At 51.8% G+C, this 17,539-nt stretch overlaps 1 protein-coding gene across 3 annotated transcripts in view; it reads right to left on the reverse strand.

Moving 5' to 3' along the window:
• The window catches only part of Rimbp2 (RIMS binding protein 2), a 90,317-nt gene that overhangs the window by 14,929 nt on the left and 57,849 nt on the right, over positions 1 to 17,539 (reverse strand). For all 3 annotated transcript variants that reach the window (XM_028870200.2, XM_028870204.2, XM_028870203.2), the window contains exons 10-15: positions 15,615 to 16,070; positions 14,098 to 14,244; positions 12,293 to 12,451; positions 7,640 to 7,757; positions 1,041 to 1,225; positions 248 to 416 (exon numbers count right to left, since the gene is read on the reverse strand). In XM_028870200.2, the coding sequence (XP_028726033.1) occupies positions 248 to 416; positions 1,041 to 1,225; positions 7,640 to 7,757; positions 12,293 to 12,451; positions 14,098 to 14,244; positions 15,615 to 16,070 (1,234 nt within the window). The remainder of the gene's footprint in view (positions 1 to 247; positions 417 to 1,040; positions 1,226 to 7,639; positions 7,758 to 12,292; positions 12,452 to 14,097; positions 14,245 to 15,614; positions 16,071 to 17,539) is intronic.

Raw genomic sequence — 17,539 nt, forward strand, 5'->3', positions numbered from 1 at the left:
ACACACACACTAGGATGTGTGAATACTCCTAAAGCGTGCAGGGGCATTGCAGCACTGGCTTGCAGAGTGAGTTTTGCCCGTCAAGAAAGATCAGGAAATCCTCCCGAGAACTGGGCACTCAGAGGTGCTGTGTGGCCTGTGTTTCTGGGGGCTGCAACTCCCCGTCTCCCCCACCCCCACCCCACCCCCACGCCATGGACTGTTGCAAAAAGTGTAAGCACAGCAGAGCCTGAGGGACTGCACTCACCTATTTTCTCCACGGGTGTGTTCAGAGGGAGGAAGCCTTGTCTCAGCAGCTGGTCCATCATCTCTTCGTCATCCGCGTGGATCTCGGAGACCATGTTACAGGGAATGAGGCCAAGCCGGGCACAGGTCTCCCCACGGTAGAAGCCATCTGCGTCTTTGTCTCCATATACCTGGAGTCATGGCGGGGGGTGGGGGGGGCGGGGAGGAGTTGGGGGGATTGGTGTATGTATGGGGGTGTCAGGGTGGTGGTGGTGAGGGGGGTGGGGAAGTAAGTAAAGCATTTTGATAGGCTGGCTCAGCCATACATCAACTCCACCAATAGCCGAGTCACCTAAAGTCAAAACTGCTCAGAACACGCTTTTCAGAGCCCACCCTTCACCTACATCAGTCACAGGTCCACTGGCCCCGTGACCACGGCTCCTGTCTTCTCTCCCCTCCCCTTTGCTGGTCAGACACGGAAACCTGTGCTTTTCAAATTCAGGGTCTGTAAGCATAGGCTCTGATTGCACGCGTAGTACCCGGGACACACTCAGGCATGCAGGTATGTGTGCATAGGTATGTGCACAATCCCCTCAGGCGGACAGGTGAAGGCAGCGGCCCTTTCCCTAGGTGGAGTAGAGGCCTGTCCTATATTCAAGGCTTTCACAGCCCTGAGCTGTCTCCTCCAACAGCCCTTGAGGCTAAAGGGCTACTACTTCCCCTGCTTGTACAAGCACCGCCCCATCCCCCACCCCCCCACCCCCGCCAGGCTCTGCCCTCCACCCCCCCCCCCATGACATCGCAGCCATCCCTACCTTGATGATCTGTCCTTCTTTGAAGGGAAGCTCCTCTTCCGCAGCGTCAGGGTTCGGGGACATGGTGAGTGGGTCATAGTCAAACAGTGCCACAAAGATGCGGGCCGGGAGCTCCTCAGCACCAGGGTCAGTTTCTGACTCATCGTAGAAGTCCGGAGAAAGGCGGTCTCGCCCAGTGTATTCATCTAGAGCATGCAGGGGACAGAGCACAGGGGTCATGCGGCACCCTGTGGAACAGCTCAGGGGTGCATCTGTGGAAAGGACAGCCCTGGGTGCTCATCTTTGTCTGTTTGGGCTCACCATGGGGCCAGAGATCCCCCAGAGGTGGACTATTGAAATAGGTGATGGCTTCAGAACAGGGCCTCACTCCAAACTAAGCCACACTGTGAGCGGAAGCCGTGGTAGCAAGAAGCCTTGAGTCAGTGGCTCTGTCATAGGTGTTTGGTCCCCTCTGAGTGTGGATGTGATCCTCGGGAGATGCTAACTATACGTTTATTTACCGCTCACTCGCATCTCAGAGTTCAGTATGGCTAACAGGGATATTCTCCCAGCTCTGAATGTTTAACCAGAAGCAGAAACAACCTCCATGGAAGGGAACTAAAGCTTTTTCACTATCTAATGGTGATTTGTTTTTAATCCTAATGTGTGTGTGAGTGTGAGTATGTGTGTGTGTGTGTGTGTGTGTGTGTGTGACTTGATATCATGAGGTGTATGGTTGTCTAGCTATACCCACGCGATGCTCATTGTAGACTCCCCTCATGCAGACCCACCCCCTTAAAATGATGGCAAATAGCACCTTTTGCAATCCCCACTCAGACACTTTTTAAAGAGGATTTATTTTTAATTATGTATAGGTATGTGCATGTGAGTGCAGGTGCCTCAGAGGCTGGAGGAGCTGGGTCCTCCAGGAGCTGGAGCTACAGGTAGTTGTGAGTCTCCTGATGTGGTTTCTGGGGTCAGACGTCCACTGGAAGAGTAATACATGCTCTTAACTACTGAGCCACCTCTCTAGCCATCCCCCCAACCCTCACCCACCTTGGACACTTTAATTGGCTCCAGGACATTTCCAGTACAGTGTCAATGCTTGGCTGTTCCGTAGTTTAGGGAGTTGTGATAAAGAAAGAAAAGTCTGTGTATGCTTGGGACAGGTGAAAGTGTTCTTCAGATACTTTCTCTGTATAGCTGGTCAAATCTGAGAATGCAGAACCTGAAATCCAGAGGCCAATTGTGCACACTTGCACACACATGTACATGGGCGTGCATTTCATAGAGAGGGAGACAATAGAACAGTGGTTCTCAACCTTCCTAATGCTGTGACCCTTTAATACAGTTCCTCATGTTGTGGTGATCTCCAACCATGATATTATTTCATTGCTACTTCATAACTGTAATTTTGTTACTGTTATGAATCATAATGTAAATATCTGATATGCGACCCCGTGAAAGGGTCATTCGACACCCCCACAGGGAACTGAAGCTGAGAACTGCTGCAATCGTCTGAGGCCAGGTAACGTCCCGATCCTGTGAGTTGGCCAGAAACTGGAATTGTCAGGAGGAAGAGCGGCTTGGGAGATCAACCTGACCCGACTACTCTCTCTAGCCTGTGACTTGGGGGATGACATAGGTGGACAGAGAGCACCAAAGAGGTGGCTTCTTTACCCACCAAATAATGATGATTTAAAGATGCACACCTGCACTAGGAAGGGGTCCTCACACTTGGTCATCACCCCATGGTTCCACAGTGGCCATTTCCCAGACCCCAAATATACGTAATGTTTACCTGTCCTGTGTCAGAAAGTCTAAGGGGAAAAGAAGTAAAATATTCCAGGTTTTAAATGAGGTGAAATAGAGAAACCCCACACCATACTGTCTCTCTGAAACCATTTGTACCTTAGGGTACAAACCATTTGTACTGCCGCCTTCTTGTCCTGGCCTCTGTCCCTTTCTTGTTCATGTATTGTAAGCATGCCTCGAGGGCTGGGGAGTTGGCTCAGAGGTTAAGAACACTGGCTGCTTTTGCAGAAGACCTGGCTTCCCAACAGCCTGTTAACTCCAGTTCCAGGGGATCTGGCGCCCTCTTCTGGCCTCCATAGGCACCGCATGTACACCGAGCACAGACGTACATGCAGATGAACACTAATACACATAAAGACAAATCTTAATAAAAACATGATGTGTATGTATGTATGTATCTATAAATAATATTCAGTTAACTCTAAAAACATAAACTACAATAAAACAAAGTTCCCTTTAATTTGTGCTTGGACAAAATCCTCTACAGCCTGCCCTGTTAATTTCTTCATTGTGGTTTTGGCAGGCAGGCGTGAGAACTCCCACACTCACTCTCACAGGATGATGTGTGGAACCAGGGGCAGCTGTGAGGCCCCACTTGGGACCCAGCTGGGGTATGCAAGGGGAGCTTAGCTCCCATCATGCCGCCTGGTTGGAGAAGTTTCACCTATAGAAACAGCACAGGGATGGGAACTTCCGGATGTGGCCTAAACCAGCATTTGATGTGTGTCTGTTCTTTGTGCTTCCCTGGGTTGTGTTATGTGGTACTTCTGTGGCTAGCAAGCCTCTGTGTCCATGAGTTGAGTGTGATCCTAAGGATGGAGGCCTATGGCCAGTTTCCCCTGGACCACACCATTACATCCTCTGGGATACACAGGAGAGCCTTCGCTCAGGAACAGCTTATCCACATCATGTGTCATACATCTCACCTAAATGTCTGATACTATCTACAGTGTGCAACGTTTTCTTGGCAGGGATGAACTCTCTCTTTTGACAGACTAGACTTTGTCCAGCTAGTGTTCAATTTTCAACATGTCCTGTGGATGCAGGATATGCTGTTTCCCCCCAAACCACCAGGAGAATGGGAAACAATGAGAGAGAGTCCACGGTGATTAGTAAGACTGACTCTGTTACACTCAGACGGGTGACACCATTCATTTTCAAAAAGGTGACACCCTCCCCACCGGCCCAAGCCTTGCATTCAATGGGTCAGGTCAGTAAGATTAACCTAAAGCCCAAAAATTCCTGAGGAAAAAAAAATTAAGCACAATTAAATGTCTTTGGAAACAGAGAGTGAACTAAGGAACCTGGTGTCATTAGACAGGGGGCTTAGGAACCTAACTCATGCAGAACATGGCTTACTTAAAATTAGTTTTAGAAATTAGTTTTAGAAATCCGATTATTAATAGCCACCATATTTTACTCCACTGTCTATTAAAAATAGACCCAGGAAAATATGATATAAAGACTTCATTACCCCTAGGAAAGAAAAATAGATGCTTTTGGAATAGAGTAGGTTTCTAAAATACTAATTGCTAATGTTTTTTAAATTTTTATCTTTTATTTTATGCTGTGGGATGTTCTGTATGGCAAATATGTTAATAAATAAAACACTGATTGGCCAGTAGCCAGACAGGAAGTATAGGCGGGACTAACAGAGAGGAGAATTAAGGGAACAGGAAGGGAAGGAGGAGACTGCCTGGAGCCGCCGCCAGGACAAGGAAGATGTAAGGTACCAGTAAGCCACGAGCCACGTGGCAAAGTATAGATTCATAGAAATGGGCTAAATATAAGAGTAAGAGCTAGACTTTGATAGGCCTGAGCTAACGGCCAAGCAGTTTAAATAACATAAGCGTCTGTATGTGTATTTTATAAGTGGGTTAAGGGACTGCTGGAGCTTGGCGGGACCCGGAGAGAAAACTCCAGCTACAATTGTATATGCATGCATGTGCACCATGTATATGTGGAGACCTGAAGAGGGCGACAGACCATCTGGAACTGGAGTTACAGGTGGTGGTGAGCCACCATGTGGGTGCCGGAAAATGAACCCAGGTCTTCTGTAAGAACAACAACTGTTCTGAACCACTGAGCCCTCTCTCCAGACCCTAATTGCTGGTATTTTAACAAGAAAAGAGAATTAAGGGCCAGATGAACATGTCCTCTGACCCCTGACCCCTGACCCTTGACTGTTAGTCACTGACTCCTTAGCCTGTGTTCTTCTTGGTGAGTGACAGACCTATCCCATGGATGGTTTCTTCTGAGGTCTTCAACAGGCACTTAGGGCTGTGGTTCCACACATGCGTACACCATGCAAAGTGCTGGGTTTAAATTATGTTTTTTTCACATGGGTTCTTGGGTAGCTACAAGAACTAAGAAGAGGCAAGGCATGGCTCATGCTCTTTCAAGTGTTAGGGTGAAGGATGTGATCTTTGTTCCACAGCGTTACTCTCTTTGGGGCCAGCCACGTGCCTGCAGCCTCCTGTGTTCATCACCTTAAGAATCCAGAAAAATGGGTCAGGCGGTGGTGATGCACACCTTTAATCCTAGCACTCCGGAGGCAGAGCCAGGCAGACCTCTGTGAGTTCGAGGCCAGCCTGGTCTACAGAGAGAGTTCCAGGACAGGCACCAAAACTACACAGAGAAACTCTGTCTCCAAAAAAAAAAAAAAAAAAAAAAAAAAAAAAAAAAAAAAAAAAAAAAAAAAAAAAAAAAAGAAAGAAAGAATCCAGATAAACCTTGCAGAAGGTTCAATGACAAGGGTCCCAGCCAAGACAGTAAAGGCTGTCCCTGGTTGTTAATGACAAGGGTACCTGACAGGACAGTGCAGCCTGTCCCCAGTGACAAGGATGCCTGACATGTCTGTGAGCATGGAATATCCCTGTCTTTCCTTTTTTCCATCTCTGACTTGCTAGGTGATTAGAATAGAAATCCTACCCTAACTCCTTACATGACACATATCTCAGTGACCATAGAAATGTCCATTCCTGCTTATGATGTCTCTGCTTGGAGTGGTGGGGTGGTGATGGGAGTCACAAAGGCCTATCTATTTGGCCATGTGATATCTCCAGCAGAGCTATGCCCTTTATCTGTCAAACAATAACACTGAGATTGGACGGCCAACTTGGCTAGCAGGGGATGAGCTGAGCCTTGGGTGAGCCAGCCCTGGCTCTCAAGCCTCAGGACAGAAGTCCTACCGACTGGGACAGCCCAGACTCATTTCTGTTCACTTTGTCAAGGTCGGTTGGCCAGGCACTAGGACCAGAGCGCAGAGCCCTGCGCTGATCTGCTATCTTGGGGTCCGCGGTTTCTGGGTCTGGCCACACACCTCTTGCTATCTTCTGGATCACTGAAAACAGGTTTTGGGGGTGGTGGTTGGGAAGGGTTTAGGGAGGTGGTGGTGTGTGGGATCTTTTGGCAGTGTGGGTGTGGGGATGGAATCTGAGGCCTCACACTCCACCAGCTGCAAATACAACCAGCCGAGGATATCCAGCATCCTACGACATCTTTAAGGGTAAAACAGATGCCTCATGAAGATTGTAGGGCTGCAAAAGCAAACGCTTCCCTGCCACTGCTGAAGGATGAAACCCAGAAAGGATTCCTACGGCTGTGTGGCTTCCTCTTGGGGTTGGGGGAAGAACCGTGTTCCAACACTTCTTGCTCACTGTAATTTGAATCCTTTCCAACTTGGGCCACCTAAGCAGATTTTCTTCCTCTCTGACATGGCGAACCCGGTATTGTCCCTAACCATTTCTGCTTAGTGTCTCTGCTGTGGTGTGTGTGCATGCATGCGTGCAAGCCTGTGTGTGTGTGTGTGTGTGTGTGTGTGTGTGTGTGTGTGTGTATGTGTGTGTATGTGTGTGTGTGTGTGTGTGTGTGTGTGTGTGTGTGTGTTATATTCACAAAAGCCTGGTTTATTTGGCTCCTCCCCTTCCCTGGTGCCTCATGAACACCACTTCTTAGAACTCCTGTCCGCATGATTCCATGCCAGGGGCAGCTGTTGCCCCTGACCTGCAGCCACCCTTAGCATGAGTTGGTGACAATCACCAAATGACAGCTTTGGGCACCACTGGCCGAATCCCGAATCGTTTGTGAGAGAGGGAAGCCCAGCTGTCCTGCAGTGGGTGGAGGTAATGGAACTGGGATGGATGGGGCACTTATCTTGGGGACACTTCCAGCTTCCAAGTGTTCCCAAGACCTGCACCAATGTGGCCTATGCACGCAGATGACTCAACTTAGCTGGAGCTCGTGTGGAATATTTGGGGTATATAATCAACTCTCTCTCTCTCTCTCTCTCTCTCTCTCTCTCTCTCTCTCTCTCTCCCTCCCTCCCTCCCTTCAGAAAATCCCTAAAGCACATCTCTTGGGTATGTCTGAGTGTGGACCCAGACAGGATTTAGCAGGAAGGAAGAACTGTGTCCTCCATGTGGGAATCTGGGAGGCACCATCCCAGGGGCTGGGGTTGATGGAGTAGGAGCAGGAAGGCTAAAGCCAGGAAATGCAGTATTTTGTCCTCTGTCTCTCTCCTCCTCCTCCTCTCCCCACTCTCTCTGGGTCTCCAAAACACACACACACACACACACACACACACACACACACACACACACACACAATGGTGGCTATCACGAGGTAAGCCACTCTCCTCCGGCACTGTCCCTGCCATGATGGATCGAACCCTGACATGTGAGTCCCGTTGTCCTTTATCTCTTCAGACATTTGTCACAGGGACCAAAGTCCTCATTCATGACCCCTGCATTGTTTTTAATTTAGGTGGTGGACAGAAAGTGAATGATACCAATCAGGCCACTAACCAATGGATGGAGCCATCGTCGGCCGGTGCCTCTGAGGACCTCCGCCACCGTGAGGATACCTTCGGCTCACGTGATCCATCCGGTCTCCTCGCCCCATCAAAGCAGAGTTTCCTAAAATCTAGACCCAAAAGAAAACCGTGGTTAGGTCTGGCTGGCCTTGGAAAGGAAAGGAGGAATTAAAGCCAAATCAATCCGGATTGGAAGCAAAAGCACTAAAGGCAACTAAACGTAGCTTTTAACTGAAAGGTTAGCTGAGTGACCCTGGAGAGAAGCCAACTGTGCCCAGGACCCTGCCTTTTACATCAGGGTCCCTTCTGGACACACCGCAGTGGGGCTGGTAGTAAAAATGAGTCATAGGAGGAAACTTTTGGTAGATGCTATTGCTCCTGAAGGTAAATCTTCTGAAGCAAACTGACTATGATGTGCAGTTTAGGCGCCATTGCAGAGAAGTCTTCTGGTTTTGTTATCCCACCCCCAAATGTCACACTAGCGGAGATCCACTGCCATAGTTCCCAAAGTCCATCACAGACAGAAGGGGTGTGGTGGGTTCCGGACACTCAGAGGGCAGTGTCTGCACGCTATCAGCTTTGATCGTGGTTAACCTGGGCCTGAACAAGACCTCCTGTCTAGAGATGTCTACCTCTCATTTGGACTAGCAGTCAGAACTGACTGAAAGGAAGCAGATCACAAGGAACCAGGCTGGTGGAGGCCATTCCCAGGACACAGGAGCCAAGGTGTCTGAGCCGATAGCCATGGGGTGAGACTGGGCGGGCACCATGGGGTGCAGGCGCCGGGTGTGGACACATCACAGAGTGCACAGCTCAGAAGGAGGCTTGCCGCCGTGCTGGTGGCCCACCTGTGTGCCCAAGGACAGTCGAGCACAGCGGGGGGCAGACGTTGTAGAAAGGATACAATTATAGAGATGTATGAAGCTTTGGATGAACCCTTGCTGTGTGGTAGACACAGAGGGGAAAAAAAGACTGGGGGGTGAGTAAGACCTTGGAAACAATTTATAAAAAAATGAGTTTCTTCCCTGGTTATTCTCCATATTTTTAGACAGTTATAGATGAAAGCCAAAAGGAAAAAGAAAAACTTAAAAAGCCAAAACAACAAGGACAAAAAAAAAAAGCCTTTGATCATACCAGCGTCCTCCTTGAATGCCTAAGCATCATTTTGTGTGTGTGTGTAGAGAGGGTGGGGGGAGGGATGTGTGTTTCCCGAGTTCTAGATATTCAGCAGTTCAGCTAACCCTTAATTAAAACTTAGATTCAGTTGTCCTTTAAGTAAAGCAGCCGTAACCATCGCTGATTCTGTGGGGGCGATTGTTAACTCCAAAGCAAGAAAACCTTCAGGATGGTCAAGCAACTGGGAAGCAAATGGGGACTGAAGAAATCAAAAAAAAAATGCAGGGAGAACCAAAGAGAAGAGCGGCCCAGAGAGTCCCCGGATGCACTCCGCAACCCGAACCAAAGGCAAAACCAACAAAAGAATGAGCTCGGATTGGTTTGGCAAGCGCGCGCGCAGGGGAGGGTGGATACTTGACACACCAAAGGGCCGTCTGCCACTCGGGGAGGAGGCTGTGCGAGCCGCTCAGCTGCCCTACTGTCGGGCATGGCTGGGCTTTTCCTCCAGACACCCCGAAAATCTTCGTGGTCGCTGGCCTCGTCCCAGCCATCCCTCCTGGGCACGGGCCTCTCCGGGCTGAGCTGGGGGTCATCGCTCCTGATGACGTCACTGGGGTCCACCTGCTCCCCAAAGTCCTCTTCGATGCTGCTCTGTCGGGTCAGCGTCCGCCTCCGGGCCAGTAGGGGCCTCGGGCATCTCCTACAGGGACAGTGACCAGGGCCTGGACTGCATTTGGTGGAGGTGCTCCTGAAACTAAATCGAGACTCTTCCTCCTCACTGCCACAGTCCAAACCACTGTCCGGGCTCCTGGTGGCCGAGCGGCTGAACCGACAACCTCTGTCTTCCAGAAAGAGATCCTCCATATGGATGCCCGGGCCCCTGGGCTCTGCAGGGAGCCAGGATCCCTGCAGGACTGGATGTCCCCAACAGGACCGCGCTGGCCCCCGCTGCATGGCCAGCAAGGCCCTGGCTCTGGAGGACCCCATGCCCTGCCTGAGCAGCGGCTCGCCAAGCTCCGTGTCCTCCTCAGCTACCTCGGGGATACTGAACAGTCTCTTACTGCGGTGGGGCTGATGGGGGAACTCGGGCTGCTCCAGGAAAGCGCTTTCCAAGCTCCTAGCCTTATGGCATTCCTTGGGGACAGCATGTGTGAGAGAGCGGTGTATGACCAGACATGAGGCGGTGGAGGAAGAAGAGAAAACACACACAGAATTAGTCTCGGCAGGGAGGCAGGGGGGGCAGCATGAGGCAGCCTTTGCTCACGGGGGGGGGGGGGGGGGGGGGGGGGGGGGGCCTGCGCCGTGCCTGCTGGGGGCTCTGGGATGGAGCAAAGGGGCCACGTGGTGGGTGCCGAGCAGGAGGGGAGGGGCAGCACACAGAAGAGCCAGCCGGACGGACGGACGGACGGATGGACGTCAGGAGCAGACGCCATGCGGGTAAGCCAGAGGGACAAAGGGTGGCCCGGACGGGAGGGCACAATGCTCCCAGGCCCTTGGCTGCTCCTATGCTGATGAGTTACCCAGAGTAGTGGGGGAATTTGTCCGCCACTGTGGCTGATTCCCTGAAGCCTGGGGACAGCTGCCGCTGAATGCCCAGCGTAGCTGGAGGTGACCCCACCGTGTCCCTGTCCAGTCCTGTGGACTGCTTCCTTCCAAGCATTGGCACCCCAGCCATCCACTTTTCCCTTAGCTAAAGCAGTAGCCAGATTCCTTTAGAGTACACCTGTGTTCTGATGAATGTTGCCTAACAGACCCAGTGTCTACTTGGTACCTACAAGGGACCAAGATCCTCTGCCTCTGCACCTGAGATTTATTTATTTATTTATTTATCACATCTGGTCCATCTGGTCTCAGCACCTGGCCCAGAGCTGACCACTCTTGAGGTGACTACGCCAACCCTCCTGCGTTCCGGCTTTAGCCAACGTCTCCACGTGCACCGTTCCCTGCCAGCTCCAGCCATCAGCCTCTGTCTCTTTCCGAGAAGCCGTCTCTTGGTGCCACCCACTGCCTGCTCTATACTCTCCTTTGGGGAAGATCTGCCTGATTCGAGGAAAGCTGCTGTCATCCCCTGCTGAGATCTGGGGGGTACATCTTATGATGGGTGCTCGTGATGGCCTTGCCAGCTGCCCTCGCCAGTCTGTGGACACCTCGGACCACGTGGGAAGGTTGTTTCCTCCTAGTACCGTCTACTGTATGCATCTGACACTGCCCACGAGTGGGTGGGCACCGGATCTACTAACTCATGGATCTTTCTCCTTTATCGCGCCACATTCAAGGCTGTTTGGCTCAGGTGTGGTGAGCACTAGGAAAGTGAAGGACGATAGCTGAAAAAGAGGGTAATACAGGGTAGGCAGGTGAGCTGGGCCAGCTGGAGATGAAGAGTCATGTGCCCTGGTCCCTCCAGGAAAACCTGGCTTGGCGTAGCCAGTCACTGTAATATGGGACTATGGGTCTACTGTGGCCACAGCTCCCAAATGCCCCTGGCAGTTTATTAGGAGAATCTTGAAACCCACACTCATAAGAAGCCCGGTGGGTGAGCGGCATACACCTGTGGCTACCCTGATCCCACTTCCTCTAGGACACTGCTGGGCTGTTTGTAAGAGGGTGGGACCTACATGGGCTACCCCTCCTGCTTTGCAACACCCTCGCTGGCCCTTCCTTTGTTAAGCAGTTCCTGAGAGGCAGCTTCTAAATATCTTCCCCTGTCCAGAGAAGTGTCTGGAAAGGTGGAAGGCACAGGTGTATGCCTTTCCCTGACCCACCCGTGAACCCTTCCAAGGTGACTCTTGCTCTGGAACATGGCCTGGGGCAGGTAGGAGTCTCCGGTTCAGAAGAGGTCTGTGTGGGACCCACTGGGGGAGGGGCACAGGGAACGGAGTGAGCTACACCATGCAGGACCACATGGAGGTCCCCAAAGCCCCTGCAAGGACTTTTATGGGGAAAACATCCATATGATCCCCATAGAGGCTCTGAACAGACCTCAGTAATATACATTATCGTCTGCCCACCACAGTGCAAGATGATGCCCGCCTGCAGAAATAAGCCTTGCAGGCTTCACCCTATCCCCAACCACCTTCTCATGAAGTAGCCACCCTTTCATTGCAGACCTCCAGTGGTAGATGGTATGGACTCTCTCCTGGTATGGGGCTCCGGTGATGGACCCAGGAGTGTGCTGTCCTAGGCCTCTTCTGGCCTCCGCTGCATGGTTCTAGCCCACCATGGATTCCTCCTCTTACACAGGAATGTGTGGCCCAGCTCCGAACTGCTGGTTCAGTCCTAACCCAGAAGCTGCACCTTCTATATGAGCATGTAAGGCTGAGGCTAGTTTTGTTGCTTATAATTCTATTCCCACTGCAGTGCGGCTGTGTCCAGGGGTTCCAAGTGGATCCCCCCAAGTACCCAGCCCTCTTGACAAGGCAGACAGGAGCAGCATGTAACTCCTGAATGCCCTCGTGAAACAATCCCAGCAAAGGGCCGGAAGGGAGCATCCCCCAGATTCGGGGCACCCGGTCATGAGCTCAGGGCTCACCTTGAGGGCGTTGTGAGAGGTACCACTGGGCCGGCGCCGGCCCCCATCCTCCAGCTGCATCTCTGAGTACAGCTCCTCCTCATCCTCCTCCATGATGTCCGACAGGTCTGACCCCCGGCTGCTCTCTGTGTGGTAATCATCTCCATGGCAACAGTGCGGCTGTGGTCAAAGAGGAACATAGATGGGACTTCTTTTTTCGATGCATTTATTTTTATTTTTATGTGTAGTGGGTGCTTTTGCCTGCATGTATGTCTGGATGCTACATGTGTGCCTTCTGACCTGTGGAGGTCAGAAAAAGGCATTGGCTCCCCTGGAACTGGAGTTACGGACAATTGTGAGCCACCATGTAGGTGCTGGGAATCCAACCTGGGTCCTCTGAAAGAGCTATCCTTAACCACTGAGCTATCTCTCCAGCTCCTGATAGGACATCTTGCACATGCCACAGGCTCCCAGGCTACCCCTCCCTGAGTCCTGGACTCGTCGTATTTGCCAACTTGTAGAACCCATGTAACCAGCCCATGTGGGCACAGCGTATGCAAACAAAGCCAGATAGATACAATTTTGCCTAAGCAGCAGAGGGGGAACAGCACGGGTCACCCCACTCTGACAGACACGAGGATCCTGGACTCTGGATGAGACAGAGCAAGCAGTGTTGATATATCACATCATATGATGCCCAACTTCCAACCTGTCATGTCTGCACATCACCAGCTGAACAAAGGCTCAAGCCCAGCATCGCCAGTTCAGATGGCTGAGGTCTAAGGCACTCCTGTGTACATGTCTCTACAGTGTCACACAAGAGGACATGGCAGGGCAAGTGGTCACATGGGGTACACCGAGGCTTTTAAAAGAACCGTCATAAAACAAGCAAATGTGCATATGTATGTACAGGCACACACAGATACATGCTCATGTGCATATATATGTCCACATATAAGAACACACATAGGGCCGGTGGTGGTAGTGCACGCCTTTAATCCCAGCACTTAGGAGGCAGAGCCAGGTGGATCTCTGTGAGTTTGAGGCCAGCCTGAGCTACAGAGTGAGTTCTAGGACAGGCACCAAAACTACACATAGGAACATGCTTACATGCACACTCATCACAATACACATACTCATACAGAGACACATAGATGCATAGAAACACATGCTGACATCCATATACATGTCCATTCACACATGCACACACATCTCTATACACAAGTGCACATAAACATGTACACAATGATCATAGGAATTCAGTCACATGTACTCACATATGAGCACATGTGCCCAGATACCATATATGAGCACATGAATAAACATACTTAGGCACATTCATATCAGACAAGTAGACACACATACATAGACATGCATAAAACACATGCACACACACGTGCACCCACATAGACACAAAGGAACACATTTTCACATGTCCGCACATGGAGAACACATACATGTACATATTCATGTACACAGGTACACACAGAGGCATGCACACACACAGGAACACATACATATACATATTCATGTACACAGGTACACACAGAGGCATGCACATACACAAACAGGAACACATACACACACCATACACACTTATATACAGGCACACACATACACACACGCACATATCAAATAGACACAAGGGCATACACAAATTCATGTGCGTACATAAACACTCTGGCGTGTGGGCACACACATGCATATATGAACACATGGCACACACCCAAGGCAGGTTAGGGCAATGTCTTCATAACTCCAAACTCCTATGCATCCAGCTAAAGCTCCTGGCAGCCGAGGGCTGATGCAGGGGTACACGCGCTCACCTGCTTGCCCAGCTCCGACCCTTTCAGGAAGTCATCCACAGAGGTGCCCCTCCTCTTGACCTCAGGGGAGGCGTAGCCATCCTCCTCGTCTGAGTTGGTATATTGCCCAGCACTGCTCCGCTCCAGAAAGAGGCTCCTTTTCTCTAACTTGGGAAGAGAAAAGGACCAAGATGAGCAGGCATGTAGGGAAGGGCTGGAGAGGACCCCAGAAGCACACACTGTTGTTATTCCCAGCTTCAAGTACTGAGAAGGGCAAGGAGATTCCCAGGGGTACCCTGGAGAGGCCTCTCACACACGGAGCCCTGCAACCTCCCCCAGGGCAGATGCATGAAATATGCTGGGCCGTGACCCCTTAAGACCGTGACTCTAGGCTGCTGCTGGAAGGTGGCTCCCTTGAGGTCCAGGTTCCCTTGAGGTCCAGGCTCCCAGGACCAGCTCTTCCCCTCACCTCTCCCTCTCTATGAGGTCTGAATCACCCTGAGCTTCACTGGAGGGAACCACGGACCTCAGTGGGAAACTTCTTCCTCCATTGCTTGCCTCACCTGGCTTTAATTTGCTCAGTGATCATGACATTGAAGCAGGAACCCAGGTAGGGTCTCTGGCCCAGCCTAACCTAACAGCCACTGGGCTCTCCAGAATCCACTCTGAAGCTGTGCCGGGATCCTCTGCCCCCAAAGCATCTCTCAACCATAAGCATCCCTCAGTGATCCCAACACAGGCCTGGCTCCAGCCTCTCTGAGCCTCAGCGCACCCTTCAAGCAGAGGCCTCAAGTTCATGAGTATGTGTTGTAAGTATCAGTGGCCACTGTTGAACAAACCAGATGTCATGGACAATCTGATGTTCTAGTTTCCTAAAAGGTTCTGGGGCCCTAGGGTCAGGGGTGCTCTCTCGTGGAGCCACACGGGGCTGAACATATGGTAGAAACATCCTCCCAGGCACCTGCAACTCCAGTGCTGACCCTTGGCCACGTATCCTCACTCTCCTGACCTGGACCCCAGGAGGAGGGTGCCCCCAGCCTTGGCAGACATTCCCAGGGGTCACTATCCTGGTGAGACCCACAGAGCTACCTGACACGAAGAGGGTCCTGCCAGTGCGTCCCTCTGCCTCCTTGGTGGAGAAACTCGAGCTTGCCCCAAACATCTGGGCATCTGGTAGGTGGACATGTGGGAGAGATGGGAAGGTCCTAGGCCAGTTCAGTCCTGGGTCTTACTTCCCAGCCTGGTGGGGAGGGGTACCCCAATAGGCAACTTTAGTAGTGCATATCTCATTGCTCACTTTGAGAGTGTGTCCTAACCTGACTTAATCTCCATAGTAACAAAAACCCCTATCCCCAACATATATACTCAGACTGGGATGTTGTAATGAAAGAACAGGTCTTGTCCAGTTCAGAATAACAGTCCTAGGCTGGGGTCTGGAGTACTCTCTGGTAGATCTGCCTCTATTGGCCAGGCACAGGGACAGGTCATACCCCATCCCAAGAGTACAGGGACCAACCTGCTAGGAAGACACAACGTACCCTGCTACTTTCGGCCACCCTCTGTGCAGCCTCCCGGGCCATGGCCTTGGCGACGGTGGTGGACACGGGGGCTCCCTGTGGCTGAGGGAGGATCCGGCTGGGCGAGGGTGACCTTCTGCCGGGGCCAGAGCTGTGCATGTCAGGTGGTTCCAACATGTGGCCATGTGCAGGGCCGGGTGGCCGACTCTGCTCCCAGGACTCGTCCACTTTGACGTGGGGACCCAGGTGTTGGTCTTTGGTATCCAGGTCACTTGCTAATGGCTTTGGTGGGGGAGCAGTCCTCGGGTGGGGGGCTGGAGGCACCAGGAGGTCGGGGGGGATGGCAGCGAGGGCAGAATCCATGGACTCTCCCTGTGCAGACAGGGTGCGCACACTCACGGCCTTGGCCTCCAGGCTTCGCAGCCGGACCAGCTCCACCGCCGTGCCGTCTGCTGTGGGAGCGATGACCTCAGCCACCTGCACACAGAGAAAGACAAGTCATAGGCTGTCAGCACGTGGTGACCCAGCAGTGGCCTCTGCTGGAGCCAGATGCCTGGCAGGAAAAGCCTTCTGTCTTGAGCCCAGCATCTGGCTCAAGTCACTCACAGAGCTAGCCAAGCCAGAGTCTCCAGGAGCCCAGGACTCAGGTAGCTGTGAGAGCAACAAAGCATGGCCTTCTTCCTCCATCTCTAGATCAGATTCAGGGTTCCACAGGAATCTGAAGGTGAGCTGGCTTCGGGCCACAGCTGGAGGGAGGGGAGGAGGGGGTAGAGCAAGTAGGCTTCCTGGATGTGCGTGAAACCTGCCCTTAGAGACCATGGAGCCTGCGCTGGGAAAGCCCGCAGCCTGCGAGAGGTGAATCATGGGAGAAATGGCTGGGGACCTCACACCCAAGTCCAGCAGCCCAATCTGTCACCAGAGGGAAGAATGGGGTGGCAGCAGTTGTGGTGGCTTGAATAGGAATGACCCCACATAGGCTCATTTTTTGAATGCTTGGTCACCAGGGAGTGTCACTATTAGAAGGTGTGGCCCTATTAGAGGAAGTGTGTCACTAAGGGTGGGTTTTTGGGGTTTCAGATGCTCAAGTCTCTCTCTCTCTCTCTCTCTCTCTCCACCCCCCCCCCCCCCCCGCTTCTTGTTGATCCTGGTGTAGAACTCTCAGCTACCTCTCCAGCGCCATGTCTGCCTATGTGCCGCCATGCTTCCCAACATGATGGCGGGATAGTGGACCAAACCTCTGAACTGTAAGCCAGCCCCAGTGAGATGTTTTCCTTTATAAGAGTTGCTGTGGTCCTGGTGTCCCTTCACGGTGATAAAGAACCCTGACTAAGACAACAGTGAACAGCTAAACAGAAGCTTTCTAAAGGCTTCCTCGGGGTAGGATCTCTGCTTCATGTGCAGAAACGGCAGCAGGCTAAGATGGTGGATTTTCCACTCGGGGACACCAGAGAGACAGATATTTCTCAGAGTCCAGGTCTGGTCACCTGCAAATGGAAGATTGCCTAGGTGGGTCTTAACTTTCTAACAGGTAGTCTGTTAAAACTGGCAAGCCAGTCACTGCCTGGGAGCCCGATGCTGGTGAATTCAGAGGTGATGTGTCAATGCTGGGTGGAACAGGGCAGGGGTGAGGGAGGCAGAAAGGACACTGGTGTAGTGGGTAGCTGTTCCAGCTTTGACCTGGAAGTACTACCCCCATTGAGGCTTCCGGTAACTGTCACACCTACCTATGGCCTGCCCCTGAAGCAGGGTCGAGACAGGAGTCCTTAAGACCCGAGATCCGGATGTGCCTGCTCTCTTGGTTCCTGGTAATTTTGGATGTTGGATGTAGACCGAGCAGAGTTCTCTGGAGAACACTGCTGGACTGCACCTCACCTCTCCCGGACCCTGTAACCTATCCCTTGTCCTTGTTGTAAGTAAAACCCCCCAATAAACCTCCCTTTTAACTA

Source organism: Peromyscus leucopus, chromosome 23 (assembly GCF_004664715.2).
Source record: "Peromyscus leucopus breed LL Stock chromosome 23, UCI_PerLeu_2.1, whole genome shotgun sequence".
NCBI classification, from domain to species: Eukaryota; Metazoa; Chordata; class Mammalia; order Rodentia; family Cricetidae; genus Peromyscus; species Peromyscus leucopus.